The sequence below is a fragment of the Prenolepis imparis genome, unplaced genomic scaffold (assembly GCF_030444845.1).
Source record: "Prenolepis imparis isolate NDT839.2.m4 unplaced genomic scaffold, iyPreImpa1.0 SCAF_8, whole genome shotgun sequence".
Lineage (NCBI taxonomy): Eukaryota > Metazoa > Arthropoda > Insecta > Hymenoptera > Formicidae > Prenolepis > Prenolepis imparis.
Window position 1 is genome coordinate 18,211,895 of NW_028141166.1, and position 19,611 is coordinate 18,231,505.

General features: G+C 33.3%; 1 protein-coding gene across 4 annotated transcripts in view; it reads right to left on the reverse strand.

The window, feature by feature from the left end:
• LOC145939655 (uncharacterized) overlaps positions 1 to 15,563 on the reverse strand; it is a 93,625-nt gene extending 78,062 nt beyond the window's left edge. For 2 of the 4 annotated variants that reach the window (XM_083044125.1, XM_083044122.1), the window contains exon 1: positions 10,438 to 13,926. In XM_083044125.1, coding sequence (XP_082900251.1) covers positions 10,438 to 12,358 — 1,921 coding nt within the window. In that variant the 5' untranslated portion in view covers positions 12,359 to 13,926. Of the gene's footprint in view, positions 1 to 10,437; positions 13,927 to 15,156 lie in introns of those variants that run through there. The other 2 variants (XM_083044123.1, XM_083044124.1) reach the window with 2 other exon arrangements.
• Positions 15,564 to 19,611: the final 4,048 nt, after the last annotated feature.

The window sequence follows — 19,611 nt, forward strand, 5'->3', positions numbered from 1 at the left end:
ATTTCGTGCAAGTTATTGAAAATTGAAGACCGGACTTTTCTTTTATTAAGATGTAACTCTGTGAACTGGATTTCACAATGATCGAGAACAAAAACTTTTCGGAAGATTGTGTGCAAAGTTTCTATCGAGAATTTTATTTGTCCAAAATGTAATTTAATTCTCGTGCTGAAGCGAGAATTATCGTTTTGCTCTAAAGTCAAATCCCCGATTTTACATTTAAAAAATAAAGCTTTATACCTTTAAAACTATCGTAGATTTTTTTTTATATAATATTTTTAAATATAATTTTTATTTGTGTATGCGTGAATGTGTAATCGTAAGTATAATATATATCAATATTGTAAATATCCATCGTGAATATTTTATTTCAATGCACATTATCAATTAAATGTCTTTCGTTGAGACTATTATAAATTATTGCAATGTATATTTTACAAATTAATTTCTTTCTTTCATCTATGTATATTTTATACACACCATCCGCAGACGTTTCTCTTTAAACTGTATAATAATTTCCAATTTACAATATTGTTTTATTGTTACAAATTAATTTAATTTATAAAGGCACTTCATGAAACACAACACGTGGCGCGCTTTTATCAATGATGCTTGATTTTATATATACAAATACACACACATAGTCTCTGCAATAATATAATAAACGTTACGAAGTGTAACGTTTCAATTACGTTTTCAAATAAACACCCTCTGTCTCTCTATTCCGTTATAAACTTTTGTCGAATTTAATTTACGCGTTAGATCTCAGCCGTTCCATTGCACGTCAGCAGGTTCCATCAAAATACATAATTGAAAGAGTTTGATTGTCCTTGAATACATTCCATGTAGGCAAGTCATTGATTATAAGTGAAATGTCGAACGGTCTTGTGTGAAGGATACCGTGTATCTTTCCGAGACAATCGATGTATTACATTGTCAATAAATATATCCACGCTCTACCGCACCAATTATCGCACTTGTGAAAACGATATTTGTCTTTCGCGTCGAATATTCGAAGGAAACAAATAACTGAACGAGAGATGTTATATTCATGCGGAAGAAATGAGAAATGTGATCGTGTATACATATGCATATATAAATCTAAGAAATGAACGGGAAAATTGAAGCCTCTGTTCTGAGAAAAAGCCATTATATGCGCACGTGTATGTCTGTGTGTGTATATATCCATATGTTGTAATATTAAATAAAAGAGAAGAGAGATATACCGAGTGTCTCATTTTAAAGGACCCACTCAAATATCTCAGAAACACTGCGTTAAATCAAAAAATGTTTCCTACAAAAGTTGCAGGGTTTCGAGGGAGACATAACATAGTAATATTCATATGACCTTGGGCGGCGTCTCCAAGGTCAAGTGAAGGTGAGAATAAATTTTTAAAATGGAAACCCATAGTTTTTATTATAACATCTTTTTCTACTAATTAATTTGAACAACTTTTATCTGAAGCATTTTTTTATTTTCTTCAAAATTCATTCTCACCTTCACTTAAGGTTAACCTTCACTAACCTTGGAGACGCCGCCCAAGGTCAAATGAATATTACTATGTTATGTCCCCCTCGAAACCCTACAACTTTTGTAGGAAACATTTTTCGATTTAACGCAGTGTTTCTGACAATGAGATATTTGAGTGGGTCCTTTAAAATGGGACACCTGGTATGTATATAGAGAGAAATATTCCCAATTTTCTCGGATAATTTTAATCTAGGTACACCTAGGTGGACATTGTATTTTGTGGGTCAACTAGAGTATTTAGTAATGTAAAGTTACGTAATATCACTAAAATCTCTTAATAGGTATTACATTCTATATTTCATGATTTAAACATTTCAATCTCCACGAAAGCTCTCTCGGCTTAATGGATCGAGCCAGTAGAAACGGTCTTTAATTATTACGTATCATCAGGCACTAAACGTGTCCACATAAAATCGTTAAAATACCTTGGTCTTGGACCTTGGGTCTGTCATAATGTTCTGCTTACAAGAGAAAAGTATCAACAAGGGAAAATCCAACACACTGGTGCAAAAAAATGTTTGATGAAAGAATAAATAAATGTAAGCTTATTCAGCTTACACATTTATTTTTAAACCGAATAAGCTTACATTTATTTATTAACATTTTTATGTTGAACATTTAATAATAATACAAGCTCAACAAAAATGTGCAAAATATTATTTTAATAAGCAAGCTTTTCAAAAACTAGAGAAATGATTAACAATTCTGAATTTTATCGTTGACTTTCCCGTTTGCTCTCCCAAACGCTCGTCTGTTAAACTTAACATTATCACGTGACGTTGCATGGTCTTTTAAATTATTTAGCGCCGAGGAGACAGAGCTAAAAGCCCTGTTAAAATTTCAGCTGAAAGAATAAAGACGGGATAGTGTGCTCTACACTGTAAAAAAAAATGTGTTAACTTGACTAAACCGTTCAACTAAATAATATTTTGTTAACTGAACATATAAAAATATTTAAATTAAATATAACATATTAAATCTAACAAAACTTTTGGCAAAACGTATTTGACTTAAATACTAATATATGTTCAATTAACAAAACAGTAATTTAGTTGAACGGTTTAGTCAAGTTAACAAATTTTTTTTTACAGTGTACGTAATGACACTCTAATCGGAAATCGTGACAAGTAACGTTCGCGCCAACATCGATTCGCTCCTAAAGATTTATTCTTTTAATGATGGCGTGTTGCACAGGTTCGTTTCATATTCTCCGTGGTCGTTTTATATTGCCATGAATTGTATACGAGCGAATTCTCGCTACCCTTCCCTTTTACCCCCGCGGTTTTACGACCGAAAGGAAGCCGCCGAGAGATCGATGATCGACTCCGTAGATTATTATTGTACGGCGATATAATCCAAGTGAGAGAATCGTCGACTCGCGTCTCGCAACTCTCTCGATAAATCCGCATTTTCCGCTCTACGTACATTCGCACGCACTCCAAATGCACGTAGCACGCGACCGGAATGAATATACCGACAAACTATATATATTGATTTCGTATTAATCGACGCAACAGTAAACAATATCGATCGTGAGAATAAATAATTATGCCTATATATGTATGTATGTGTGTATGTATGTATGTATAGAGAACAGTTTTCAGTTGATAAATCCGTGTGCTTCATAAAGAGAGCTTGGTATATATATGTATAAACAAATATTAATACAGCATAAAAAAAAAAAATATATCAAAATAAAACAATGTCGTTTTAATTGAATAAATAAATGTTTCTCGCATTTTTCCGCTTATTTTGCTTTACACACTGCACTATTGGATCTCGGCACTTTAATACTTTAACGCAATTTTGGTTTTTAAAGCTCTCCAGTGACCTTTCTATTTATCGCGCAGATCGTGCTGGGTCATCTTTTATAGCCGCAGATACTCGCGAGGTCGAATAAAACAACAGCGATTATTCACAACGTCACCGACTCAGTACAGAAAGTTTTAGGGAGTTTAGTTTATTCGCTGATGTAAGGATTCATCCGGGTTCCAGATAATATTTTAAAGATCACTGATCTAAGAAAATTTACTAATCTAACAATCTAAGAAAACATTTTCTTTCTTTTTCGTCCTCTTTGTTATAGCTATATGCTTTTTTAAACTAAATCAGTAAAAATACCATTAAAATTAAAGCAGTGAGTTTCAGCGAAGATCAATAAGTATTTCACTGATCTTTAATGAAAATACTCGCCCTAACTTTGCCCCTCTGTTTTATGTTTCACAATGTTTCACTAAGTTTCACTAATTTTATAGTAAAATTTCGCTGAAAATCAGTCATACTACCAACTGCTTTTCTTCTCAGTGAGATTTTATTGTCTGCAGTGCTATAGTTATAATTAAAATTACTGTTTATAAGTAATAATACACTGATTTCATTTAAAAGAGAGTATTTATATAAAGAAATTATAAATATAACGCTATAAATATTTTATTATACATACATATACATATATATGTATATGTACGTTATTACTTGTAGATTTTTGCATAACATCTAAAAAATTTATATTATTAATAAAAGCTCTCTTAATATCTTAAGTAGTTAAAAAATGTTTGCCTATTACACTTTTCACAAGTTCGAGAACTTAAATCATTCGCGTCGGTCATATCTAAAAATAAATTCCTGTATCAGATGGCTATACTTTAAATGTGCAACAAGAATAAGAATCTAAGAATATAAAAACCCAATGGAAAACGAAACAGAGATTCGCATTAACCTACTAAAAGTATCAAATATAGATATGGTAAAGAAATAAGAAACAGATCTCTTTTCTCTCTCTATCTCTCCTTGATATTTTCCTTGATAAGAATTTTAACATATTATTAAAAAGATACAAATATATAGGTCGTATATTGTACGTTAATACGTGTCATAAAATACATTTTATAATAATTATCCATTGAATGTAATATTCAAGCGAAAAATGTTTTTCGTAATAAATTTCGTATTTTTGCAATTCTTATTTCGCAATTTTCTCAACCGCACGTATCCCGAACAAATGCAGCTTCCAATTGTATTTTTAACGGTCCGGAGAACATCGTTTGTTCTAACATCGGCAGCTGTCGCCTTGTTTTCACGTCTCAAGGACAATTTATTTCCTCTTGAACGGATCGTGCTATCTGACGAAATAATTCGATTTCGTTTTTGCTTTTTCTTCCGTGATCATTCAATTTCGGTGGACAATCAAGAATCCTGCGCAGAAACGCGAAGTAATCCCGAGCCGGTTCTCTATTAAAATCCAAGTCGGATTCTTTATGTTCTTCGAACAAAACAAACTTTTCCAATCGCCTCATGCTGCAGGATGCGATCGGTATCATAGATCATGTCGGAAATTCCGCGCAATAGTTACCAGTTTTTTTTAACTCCGTATAACAAAAGGGATGACGACTGTAAAGTGATTCTTTTTTTCTCGCTTCAAATTTAGTGCGGCAAAATAAAGTAAAAAAGTATCCATTTTGCATTTTCCAAATTTTTAAACACATTCAGCGAGAAAGAGGAAAAGAGAGATTTATTATGACATTATTAAAATATCATAAGAGAGATCCTGTTTTTTAAATCTTAAATTTATATATTTAAATTTAAATTTCTCTTTCAAAGAGAGAGAAAATTATATGTAGGTATGTGCGTGATATCTGCGATCTTGTATATGTAGTGCATAGAATTATGTATGCGTAGTTAAATAAATATATGTGTGTACGTGTTTTTTTATAGCGACAAAATGTGTGTAATTAACCGAAAGCAATTTATTAGACGCATCGAATATGAGTGTTATAAGTGCTAAGAAAAAACTACAATGATTGGGAAAGGCAATTGCTTCGCGAGAGAGAATTAATAAAGTAGATTGAAGTGAGCAAATACGCGAATAATTTTTTTATTTAAAATCGCGAATTATTTCACAATTTTGTAGTTAATTATTATTATTATATTCTTCCTAAATCCAGATTGTTTTTAACTTATAACACTCTTGTATTATACTACTTTTAAAATCACAACTACAATTATTAAAAGCATGTTTTAATATAATAATTTATTTCTGTTTCCTAAGTAAATTTAAACCCGATTGTCTTTTTATGTTGAATTCTATGAAACTGATAAAACAGGACAACGGCAATTACATAAATGTTGAATGTTGCCAGTCGGCAGCATATTGTGCGACTGACTTATGCATTAATTAATGCGCGCTTGATTTACGTGCTAATTAATGCCTGAACGAGAGCGCTAATGTTTCTGCTAATACCTCAGGCCAAAAGGCCAGTTATTTTCGATAGATGGTACACGAATCGATCGATCGTGCCGGTTTCGTTCCCTATTCGTGCATTCATGCACTAGTAAAAAGCATACGTTTACTAATGGATTAAGGTACAAACACTCATTACTAACCAAAGCAATTTTCTTCGCTCGCAAAAAGCTGCATTATTCGCGAGTCAGAGTATTAACAAAAAATTTGATAAAATCAAATAGATGATAAGTAATTAGATGAATACAATAAAATATTTGAGATATCAAAATTTATATATATATATATATATATATATATATATATAATTTCAATTTATATATAATAAGAATAATAAGAATAATAAAATCAATTTTTCCAAATTAAAAGAGATAATAAAAAATTTCCTCTTTCTTTAAATGCTAATCCTAATATCGAATAATTAGTGGGCGAAAATACAGATAAAATGAAAAGAGAGAGAGAAATACATGTAATCGATAATTTAAAAAAATATTATAATGAATAATAATTATTGTATAATTGACGAAAACTCGAAAACGAAATATATTAATAGATCTTCGATCATAGAGTATAACAATCATAACTATTATTATAGTATATAACTCTTTCTTATGCAAGTCTCGTTTAAATAATCGGATAATCACTGGAGATAATTAGCGGCGGGATCGACAAAGGAATTAGACAAATCGGATGAATTGTACAACCGACAATCATCATAATTTTGACCATTAAAATTTTATTATGCGGGTATCTCGCTTGAAAATCCGCCAATGAAATGATCGATGGTGAATATTCGATAGCACTCGCGGAATGCGAAATTATATCGGGTTATTTGAATTTCTAATTTAACGTGCAGGTGCAGGTTCCATCCACAACAAAGGCTTCGGTGTTAAATTCATATTGCGCATACGAACGCATAACAAAGCTTCCATAATTTCCGTGCGGACATAAATGACGGATGATTTCGCAACACGCAAGCATCCTCGGGCAAAAATGAAAATGTATGGTGTGCTACTATACTTCTGAACACGCATTATATATCATGGGACGGTTCATTTTGTGAACCGTTTTTGTTATCTCTTTGTTATCTCTTGGAGATTTTCCAGACCATTCTCGCGCACGTCGTAAAGACCTAGCCAAAACTGTCGAGAACGTGATTAAAAAAAGCGACCCCATCAGAATTAATTCTCTATTATATTTTTTTCTATTTAATTTTACAATTTATTGTATTTTGCATAACTTTCAAAAATTAATTTTCTTAATTTATGTATTACTTTAGATTTTTTAATATCAAATAAATTTCTTCAGATATTTTAATTTTTATATTGTGTGTATTGTGTGTGTGTTTGTATATATGTATGTAAATACATCGCCAATATATATTTAATATTGATAAACGTACAAGTTTCGTTACAATTCATCATAAATTTCCTTTTATTCTCCCTGTCGATTGATAAATGATACACCTAATAAATATATGCAGTGGATATATTTCATAACTTTCCTCCCTGCGTGTAACACCTAATTCTTGGCTCACTGTCTATATAACATATATCACGGACTATTCCTTTAAACTTCTATAAATAAAAAAAAAGCTGTGCCAAAGAAGTTTCTCTCTTTTCTGCTGCTATACATTATTCATCGATATCCCTTTTATCATTTCGTTGCTATCTGATTTCTGGAGGAATAGTTATATTTTGTTATTTCTTAATCAAATCTTGAATTACACATTAATTGCATACATCTTTATTGTTTCTTCTCTTTTGCAAAATGTCTCGTGAGTTATTCGTCCGTTTAACGATTTTGTTCGTGTATGATATTATTGTTCTAGGACAATATTGTATGTAACCTTTCTCACGTACAGACTCAAATCGAAAAGACGAAGTTATAAGGTTGAAATTTTACTTGCTCTAAGGAGATTACCATCATCTCGTCTAAGGAACATTGTCCATTCCTTGTTAAAAGAAATTCTGTCCGGATCTTCTGCTAAGCTATTTCTACTTCGGAGAATCCTATTGATAGCTTACACTATTACTGAGATAGATTTTTCGTGCAATCCGCCTTGCCTTTTTCATCGAGAAAAATAATATCTTATAGAAAAACCTCTCTTTTCTACATTTTTTCATCTTTTCTGTATTAATATTTTATAATTATTGATTAAGCCTCAAGCAAGAATCATAAAGTAGAGTATAAGTTACAAATAATTGAAAGATGAAACTTCAACCATGTTTGTACATCTCTTAAACTATTTTTTATAAAATATCTTAATGTACCAATGGCTTTTGTTAATTTAAATAGAATTACTTCAATCATTAATAATGCATTTTTCTTTTAATTACTTAACACTTGATATTTGGTAAATGAAAATAGTTATAACATATCGTATATATATAATATTATATGGTAAATTTTATAAAATAAATGTACATTTTATGTATATAATTATTCTTTATGTGTGTACTAAATTTTTTCAACGCCTTCAATTTTTATATACTTTCGTACTGTCTCTCTCTTTATACTTCTGTCTTTTTGTTACAGAATAATGTACACAATATTATATTTTCAATTGTATGTTATACATTCTTTTAATTGCTTTGGTATCTTACTTTTTACATACATAAATTGTAAAATCCATTAGAAATAATATGCAAGAAAATTCAAAGATTTTTTTAATTTTAATTTATGTACTTTGCTTTTTAAATCAATTTACAGGAAAAATGTTACCATTTCTTAATGTAATTTAGCACATTAACGAAATTTCTTCTACCAAGTAATATAATTATACTTTAATTATAATAATTATAATTTTAAATACAGAAAAGAGAGAGAGGGGGAGAGAAACATGATATACAAAGAGGAAGAATTTCATTAATATATTAAAAAAATAATATTAAATTGTCTGTGTGTGTGACCTATTTCTCATTCTTTGTTTCTATCTGTATCTATTGTACGATTTCTTTCCTCGCACACATTTTAAGAAGGACACCTGCCTCTCATTGGCGAGATTAAAAAAGTTACTTGGCGAAGGGTTAACAAGCTTAAACCGTTTACTGGGAAAAGCAATATTTCGCGAGTCAAACTTAAGTAACTTAAGACAGAAAGTGGACATATTAGCATTGGCAAAGCTTTTTCCTTGAAAATGTTTACTACAATGCGGCACGCGCGGACATAGAAACTAAATGTGGAATTAAATTTTCTTGCTGAGAATATATCTCAAAATATGGAATAGACTTTGTGTGAAAGAGACGATTATGCATGCTTTATCGTAAATTAAAGTTCTTTGAGAGCTCTGGAGAAAATCATGGAACTTTTTCATTATTGCATAAAGTTATCAAGCAGGAATTCTTATAAATTCGCTATGAATATTTCGCGCGAAGCTAATTAATTTATACGAATTAATTCACTGCAAATTTTGCAGTTTTTCTAATTTAAAAAAAATATGATTATTAAATATTTACTAATTAAATTAGAACACTGAAGATTAGAATTAAGTCTTAAGAAGGATGAAAATTTTTTCGCAATATTCATTTTCAGTTCGTAGAGTGAAAAGATTAAACGCGAAAAAATGTAATTATTGTAGCTGTCTACTGAAAATAGGGCAGTTTGTTTAACCAGGAGGCAGATGAATGCTGCCTTGCGGGCGTCTGCAAACAGCGTTGTCTTGCAGACGGACATACACGCAACAGAAAAGATTGCAAAGAGATGATTAGAATTAGAAGATAAAAAATGCTTACAACAAATAGCAATCTTCGTGGCAAACAGTAAGCGAAAAAAAGTACGTCATAATCGGGTAATAATAATCGGACGACAATATACATAAGTATGAAATAAGTAATAATATATATAACAAGAAATATATAAAATAATGTTAATAGAAATAAAATTGCGATATCATAATATTTGATTGCGCATACATATGTCAGCGTAAAATAACAGCTTAGCAATAATACATATTGCGGGGAGAATATTTATGTTATGTATATTATTATTTATATATAATTATATAACGCTGAAATTCTACTACTACCGATTAATGCATGTTAAACTAATTGACTGCTGTCGAGTGTACATGGCTGTTGTAATGTTGCCTGCAGGCATTCGCGAACGTCCGCGCCCGTTTTGTTATCGACTTGCTCAACTCCTGGTACACACAATTACGTATTATAGAAAACGATATTGCTGAGTCGCCAGATGCACCAGTATGTAAACTCTCCCCGAAAACTTTCGCCCAACTTTTTTCTCTCCTCAAACTATTTAATTAAAATTTAAATATATTCCTTTTTCCCCCCAGTTATAACCGAGAGAGAAATATTTGATTAATTCGACGAATCGAGTCGATGAACGACTGCTTGGCTTGGAGAATTCAAATAAAATCCCCCCGATGTTTCATAATTCATGAATTGACATTAGCAATCCATCCATTAAATAATCATTATTGATCTGTCTACATTTATTCGCACCATTTTCACTTTATTTATCTTAAGTAGTTCTTTGTAACGATAATTTTCAGAGAGAAATTCGCTTCAAGAAAGATTCACTTTTAATTTATTGAATAAAGAAAGAATTTATTGAATAGAGAGCCTCTCGAGTCTCGAGGAAGAGGATCGATCGGTGGGATTCTTACCTAGCAATATTAATGAGAGCAATAGAGAAGATCTCAACAACTAACCTCGACTAAATTGCTCAAAACTGACGATCACCCTCTCGGCGTTCTTCCTGGCGATGTAGAACCACTCGCTGCTGTTGGTCAAGTACTTGTACTGGATCGCGAGGTCCTTCACCAGGATACCGTCCTGATTGGGCAGTCTATGAGCAAAGGGGCAGTAGAGCCAGCGGTTTCGATATTGCAATTTGTCGTAGCAGTTCCCGGCGGCGAAGATATCCTCGTCGAACTCCACCATGGAGAGGACGCTGGCGTGCAGAAGATACTCGGACGACAGCATCACTTCCGGCGCGTATTTCCAGAGCCGGGTGAGCATGTTGGCGCGATTGACGGCGAATTCCGCCTCAAGACGGAATCTCTCTTGCGCGTACTGGTCCACCACGCCTTCGCCCAGATTCAGATCGGTGCCGGCGGTGCAATTGTCGCCCAGCGTATGCTGGTTCTCGATTATCCGCAAGAAACGCGTTACGATGTCGACCTGGGTGACCTGCGGTCTTCTGCGGGCTGAATAATCGAGGAGGAATAAAGAGATATTTGACGAGTCCTCGTAACCCGCGTAATCAACCACTACATCCTGCAGAATCTCCTCCTCCTCCTCGAGATCTCGGATAGTTTCACTGGTGTTCGCTTCGGCCGTATCGATGCCGAGTGTTTCGGTCGTGTTGCGATCAATCGCGGCTGTCGATGCGACGGTTTTATTCAGGAACATTGCTTTCCTCAATTTGCTCAAGGGATCGTCCTTGAAGAGACTCTTCAGGGGATCGGGATTCGATCGCATAACGCCGTGATTCTCCGAATGGCTTGCCCTGAGCGTATCAACTTTCGAATTTCTCCATGTATCGTCCTCGAGCTGATCCGAGAATCCGCCGTTTCTCGAGTTATCCTTGGAGAAATTTTGCTCGATCAGCCGGGAAAGATTACGCGCGAGAGGAATGGCGGAACTTTCCTCCGGCCCGCTTCCCTTTCTTGCCTGGTACAGCTTGAGCAAACTTTCCGGTCCCTCCGGAACATTATCCTCGGCTCTATCGAAGGATTGGCTGTTGACCGAGTGATCCTTCGAGAAATTTCGCTCAAGAAGCCAGGAATGATTATGCTTGAGTGAAATGGATGTTTCCGGAAAGTCATTCGCTTTGTGATTCTCGCGATCCACGCGAACGCTAGTTTTGATCCTGTTTACCGCGTCCGCGTTCGTGCTATCCTTCGAGGATGCAGGATCCTCCGCGAGCTTCTGCCGCGCGAAATGATTCCTCGATCTTCCGTGCCGGATCTGCGATCTCTCGACGCTCGGCGACGCTTCCGCCTGCTCGATCTCCATTCGAAAGACCTCCAGCGGTCGGATCTCCGTCGTCGGCGAAATTTCCTTCGCGGAACGACTTCGGTCTTCCGTTTGCGAGCGCATTTCCGCCGAGCGAATCCGCACAGGCCGTTTCTCCGTCGCGCGAGGATGTTCCATCGGCGGTACGCAGATCCTGCCGGAGGGTCCGATTTCCGCGGAACGGTATCTCGGCGCGGGATTCGGACGATTTACCGAATCGGGATGGCGAGTCAGCGACGAGACGGAACGGATCTCCGTCGGCCGGAAGATGCTCGCGGCGCGATCTCGCGCGATTATCGGACGGATTTCCGGGCGACGATTTTCCGACCGGCGATTCACCTCCTCCTCCTCCTCCTCTTCTTCCGTGTGAGCGATTTCCGCGATCGAACGAATCGCTGAGGGATTGTTGAGTGTCGAGAGGATTTCAGCAGCACGGAATTCCGTAGCGTCGACGAGCTTGCGGTCGGCGAAGGGCGACGCGCGGTGGTTCTGCTGATGCCGCAGATACCCCTTCGGCTTCTCGACCTGGAGGAGCTTCTCGTAGTGGTTGCCGAGGGAATCTTGCGTGAACGTGAGCAGGATGAGCGCGCACCAATAACCTGACGCACTCATCTTCAGCCGCTCATCTTTCCGCTTGCAACGCTTTTGTCGCTTGTTACATCCGCTCGCGACGATATGTTTCTTCGAACCTGATTATTAAATTTAATCCTGACATTTCCAACGACGACGAACGATTATCGTCCGCTTGTAGCGGGGATTCGTAGCAATGATCGCTCGCAATAATGTGACATGCTTTGAAGTTTTAGCGCGCGCAGTTATATATTTATTATTATTTCTTGAGATTAATTTAACATCAACACATCTCCGTATAATGTAGTTCTCCATCTTCCGTTTACACCTATACTACGATATTTCTCGAGATCAACATGATATTTCATTATTACAATTTGATTATGATTCTTTTAATAATCGTATTTACACAATCTGTTTCTAATAATCACTAACGACGCGAAAATCTTATAAGATTGCTGAAGATAATTCTTACGTTCTTCCTAAATTTCTGGTCCTTAATAGATCCTGCGAAAATAGCCCTCTAACATCTTCGCAAAATATTGAGTTTCTTCTTTCTTCTTAATTTACAATGCTTAATAGATTCTAGTGACGAATAGCATTTGAGATAAAAAGAGAAAGATTGCCACACAATCTTACATTTCTCTGATCTAATCCATGGTTCTTGATAGATCGTATCTCTTAAGGACCCGGAGTACTTAATAGTCTCTCAACATCCCTGCAATCGATTTAATTTCCGCTTGCAACTAGCATTTGTTTTTTTACTAGTGATATACACGTTCGCTCGGAATCACTGCTCTTCGACGACGAGTCCTTCGCGGCAAATCGATCTGTCGGTGATCTGTTTTCTACGCTGATTGTGAGATTAGACCAGGCGTAAAGTGGGTTTTTTTTTCGTACGAGTTGTACTATATATCAAGATCTTTTTCCCTCACTATCTCACTCTCTCTTTTTCTTACAGCAGTTCGATTTCCACACAGATATTTTTGCGCGACTTATGAATCGGAATTTTTCTCAAAAGTTCAATCTCGGCGCTAATGCATTACTGGAGATGATCGAGGATTGGCGAGGAATATCGCGTGAAAAATGTTCAAAGATAAAAACCCTGGTCAATATCTAGAGGATATTACATCGATTTGACCTGTTAAAGGAAAGTTCCGTATCACCATAACCAATCGACAGTTTTATCGTACGTAATTATCACACAATCGCTACCTTTCGCGATTCAGTGAGCGAGAATATAAAGTGTTTCTTCATTACGATGTGCGATATGTCCCTCCGGCAGCAATTTCACAGATAATTGCAATTAATTGAGATTTTCACTCTGCGATGAGACAGTTCTAACTTGTCTTTCCCGAGTGTGTAATTCACATGCACGTTATCATAGATTATGGCGCACTCACATCATTTGACGGCGTGTTTTTAAAAAAAATTGACACGTGACAAAAAATTTATCCTTATGCGTGTATCGTCATTTTATCCCACTAGTTATTAATAACAATGTTGAGATTGTAAGCTATTTATTTAAGTAACATATTTTTGTTACGTTATGTTAGTCAATTGTTATTTATTTATGTAGTCAAACAAACGCTATTTCATATAACACGAATGCCTTAACATGTGCGAATAATTAAATAAAAATATTAAAATAAATAAAATATATATATTTTTTCTTCGTAATTTTAATTATAAATTTCTCATGTTTCCTGCAGCAAGTTGATATTGAGAAAATTTAAATGTAAAGTATAAATCAGAGTATAAATATACAAATTGTCACAATAGTTAATCACCCAAATTAAATGTGCCTTCAATTATACGATAATCAATCATCGAGTTTTCCAAAGATATCAAGAGAAAAGTTCGCGTAACTTTACCCAAAAATTACCGATCAAATTGACATCAAAAATTGCATTCAGAGAGTTCAGGTCTCATTAATGAAAATTAAATCCGCATCGACAGATTGTTCCGTAATTGCGCAAATTAATAATTGCTCTGAGATGAATTCAATGCTCGAATACGGGAAATAATTCAATTTTGTGGTGAGCATTTTGAAGTTTTATGAAATTTTAATCACTCGACATAATCAGCAAAATATCGAAAATCTAATTTACATCGAAATATCATTTTTAATAGGTCAAATTAATAATCGTTTTGAAAAAGAGCTGTCCGATTTCTCTGCAATCGAGTAATTAGCCTGATTTCATCAATAAATGAACTTCTCGACATGTTTTCTATATTTTTCTAAACAAAAAGCAACGAAAAGTAAAAAACCGGAATGAGAATTCATTTTTCATCTTGTTTTGCAACTAAAGAGATAGATAATAGAAGAAATATTTTTTACATAATTTTTTTCACAGCACCAAAAGATTAACATAAATTTCCTGATAATCTGCTTTGCGACTTTTATTATAGATTGGTTTGAAAATTTAATTCACAATAATACATTGCCCCCTGGGAATTAAAAATCATTTTAAAGCGCATTTAATCCTAGCAATATCCGGGGCAATCAACCTCTTTTATCGATCACACAAAAATGCCTTGCATCGTATATTTTTTTAAATCAAATATGAATAGCGAAAATCTCAAAAATTAAACACGGCACGCTGGTTTATAATTATCTCAATTGATCAGCAATATCGCTTTGAATTCCATTTTGCGTTAAATCCGCATTAATAATAGTATTCAAACAATTATACGTAAATCATTTGTAATCGCTTATCTATCATAAACGTGCAAGATTGATAATCGAATTAACTATAAACTCCTTTCAATCGCACAAATTGAAAAACTGTGCATCTTTTTTATAATCTCTCGTTTCCTAAAAACTGCATGCAATTTACCTTATATTATATTAAATATAATCTTGGACGAATATGTGTGTTTATATTTATCTTTCGCGCTTTTTGATTAATTGTCGATTTCAAGTCGGATCGATGAATCGAGTGTACAGATTCGTCCTGCCAGTCGTCATTTTACAACAATTTCCTAAAAAAAACGACGAACTCTTTTTTTTTCCTCTTTCTCTCCTTCCCTTTCTCTCTCTTTCTTCCTCTTTCTATTTCGCTCTCGCGAATCAACGGTCACGATAGATCTGTATACGCTCGCACGCGGCGTCAAACTGACAAGGGTTGGGAAGCGCGCCACCCTTCGTGCCGACAAATGTGTGAATGCAGAGCGCATGATCTACCCCTCTCCCTTATACGATGCACCGGAGTTTCGCGCCGGTTTCCGTTCCCAACGCTTAGTCTAGATCTTAATCTTAATCTTTCGTGCACCATCTCCGTACAATTTTACAGCTTCCCTACTGGGACGTATGAATAAAATGAAGCTTTTGCTTTTACGCGTCGTGGCAGGCGTTGTAAAAAATATATGTATATATACAGAGTGTTCCAAATCAAATGTATCTTTTATGATCTATGAATTCTCGGGCTCCAATTTGGAATCAAGTTTTTCTTATAGAAAAAATTTAATGAAACGTCATTTTATATTTTTCTTCAAATTTTTAACTTATATATTTCAGTAATTAAATCTTAAGATCAAATTCTTTTTAAGTGGAGTCCACTTTGTAGATTTATCTGAGGATTTTTTATTAGATATTATAGCAGAACTGCAGACGAATTTTCAAAAGCTCATTATATTTAATTCACAATTTCAAAAATTACAAAATTACAAAAAGGGTTATTAATTTAAAAAATAGCTAAATAAATTATTACTTAGAAAGAGCGCTATTGATTTGAGACACCCTGTATTATGTATCTGTTTATGCATAAACTTCAAGCTTTCGCTTTAAGGTAAAAGATTGTAGCAGTCGCTATGGTAACATGAATAAAAAGTTGCGTTTATTATGCAAAAAATAAGTTTTCATAAAACGCGAATAAAAGTTTATTATCTGTAAAACAACGGAGAAGTTCATAGCTTTGCTTTAAAATAAAATATATGGAATTTATATATTTATATGAAATCGTTTTAATATACATATGTTTACTTAATTTCGTAATGCATATCTTAACGGCTCCATTATTGATTTATAATTAGTTCCATACGTTTCGCAAATCCAATGGTATATACTTTTTTATTTATTTTATATCGCGCGTAACACAGATCAACAGTTCCACTTAGCGAATTTAGAATATATAACACGATATTTATTTTTAATTATTTTCTAATGTATATTATATAAATACACGGTTCGATTACTGATTTTATTTCATATATTATATGTATATATAGCATTATTTAAATTATTTTATTTTGTAATATATGTATATATCGACTTATTCATAAAATTATGTTTCTCATGTGTTCATAAAAAAAAAAAACAGTTTTAATTTTTGCCTTCTGCTATGAGCATTTACGTCATCTTTATTCATTTGACCCACTTTATCGTCTCGCTTCATTTTGTATCGTAAATATTGGAGACCGTAAAGAATGGTTAATATAGAGAAAATAAATAGAAAAGTTTATATTGGGGAATGAATAGCTAATATTTAATTGTAGTTATTAAGTTTGTTTCATAAAAAAACACAGCCAACGAATACCCAAATAATTCAACTTGTCGCACAATCATATGACCATAAAAGCAATAAATAAATAATTACTTTTGAGATCAATAAATTAAGTCGTGGAAAATGTCACGTTAAACTTTTGTTTTCCTTGTGTTTTATCAAGATATTTCACCGAAAATAATCCGATTATACATGTATATACGTGATTATATATATACATGTATATGTCTATGAAACTTCAATAAAAATCACAGCATTAATATATGCTTTGATTTTAGCGAATTAAACTATATATACTGAATGTTTGAGAAGAAGTTTAGATATTTAAGATATCATATATTTTTTTCTATACAATCAATTCTTTCCTTTTTTCTATATAAATTTTATAAATAAATCTGTTCTAAAAATATTATCTATATATATCGCACATAACGCATAATATTATCAATAGGATCTTTATCGAAGAATATATGCAAGAATGTTCTGCAAAAAACAGCATGGTTTCCTATATTTTATATTTAATTTGTCAATTTCAAAATTTAATCGTTCAAACGCGAAATACATTTTGAAGTAAAGGAGAAATTAAATTGAATGGCGCGCTTTGGCTACTCAAATTCGTGTGAATTAAATACACCATAAGAGGAAATGAAACGTAGTGTGTGCGGCTTGGGCGAAAAAAAAAAAGAGAATTTGGGACAAAAATGTAGAAAGATACGTAAATAGTAACATGCGGGTAGATACACACAATGGACTCCACTTACCGGATCGTATCGCAACGTCATCGCTAACTTGTCTCCTTTGCACGATGTCCAGTGTCCACCAACGATGCCAATTTCCGAGCTCTACATCGCTTCAACTCGGCACTTCAAACCCGATCGCACTTTCACGCACTGATATGAAACAGTAGATATGAAACAACCAATTACAATCGCACGTACATATATGTATGTATATTTAGTGGATGTGTATGTATGTGTATTTTGGAGTTTTTTTTTTTTTTTTTTAAATCGGACTTTTTGCAAAAAGACTTTTTACGAAAAGCTTTTTCATAAAATGAAATCTTTGTAAGCTGGTGTTTTATAAAAAAAAAACCTTTTTTTATAAAGAAACTGAATTGATTAAATTATTAGAAACTATGAAATCCGAGAGACAAGCTTGCGACATACACACATACATACATATAACATAACATAAAGAGAGAGAGAAAGAATATGTTAATAGATAATCATATATGCATTATAATCGTTATTCACAATTTATTTTCACAGAAAATTTACCGAGAGCGCGAATTAATTATTCGTATCATTCTGATTTTGTATATTTAAAAAATGATTATTCAATGCTTTTCTAAATATTGAGATCTTCTCTAATATTCATATTTCAAAAGTATTTGCACAGAGAAAATATTAATATTAATATGTTGCATCAATATGCGTATTCGTTAAAAGTCGAATATTAATTACAGTCGTGAAACATAAATAATGCATGTACAAAAAAATAATATTCAAAGGAAAAAATATTGCAGGATTTTTATCCTTCTAAATTAAGGATAAACTTTATCAATCAATATTCTTCCGCATTCATCCTAGAAAATAAAATAGAAGAAAATTTATTATAAGTCCTTATACTATATGTTAAAGCAATTAATGTAAATGAAAGAGATTTAAAACAAATTAAAACGGGAGTTAAATATTTTCATTATCGGTTATAATTCTTTGGAGAAAAAAATTCCCGAAGGAATGCATCATCGAACGTTCGAAATTAATGAGACGTGATCGAAAAATCTTGTAATCAATCCTTAATATTCAGAGCTATTAGAATTGGCGAATTAAATCTCGGCTCATTCCCTTTAACGTACATACCTCTTTTTCCCCTTTTTCTTTGAGAGCGACGCGATGCAACGTATGTAATCAGCACGAATAATTGCGAACGTGGAAAAACACGGTTAGTCGCGACGGTAGTCGTACACGCGTTAATTAACTCTATTGTGGATTTACTCGGTACGGAAGATATTTCACTCGCGATATTTCACATCGATGATTTATCCGCGATGAAATGAAAAACATCAATAATACGCGAGACGATGTTTGAACCGACACTCGGCCGGACGCGGCGCAAAGCAAATATGGCGATCTTAATGAACATTGCCGAATATGTTTGCCAACTGTATACGAACGAAATACCGCTAAAAATAATATCGTAATAATCAATATCAAGTGTCGAGTAACGAGTAACGGTGTATCGAAAATCAACAATTTTCTAAAATCTAATTGAGCAACACAACACACACGCGATTAAACTTCGATATTTCTCTTTTCAAGAAAATATTTTTAAACAAAAAGTGCGGGAAATTACAAACTTCGAAATATGTCATATTCGACGCGCGCGCTTTTCGTTTTAACTTTAATAGAAATTTATAGAGTTATGTATATAAAAATTATTATTATTGCAAAAGCGCGATTTTATCGATGTTATTTTACATTACGATTGAAGCTATTTATTTATTTAAGATAATTAGAATTTTATACGTAGTAAATAATTTATACTACTCGTAAATCTTTTATATATTATACGCATTTATATATTTTAAGACAAATAAAAATTTATAATCTTTGCATCTATATATTCTTACATAAATAAACACAAACACACACACACACACATACATACATACACATATATGTATATTTATGTAAGAATATATAAAAATAGAAAACTCATAACTTATATATATATCTTTGAACTTAGAAATTTATAGAGTTATGTATGTAAAAATTATTATTATTGCAA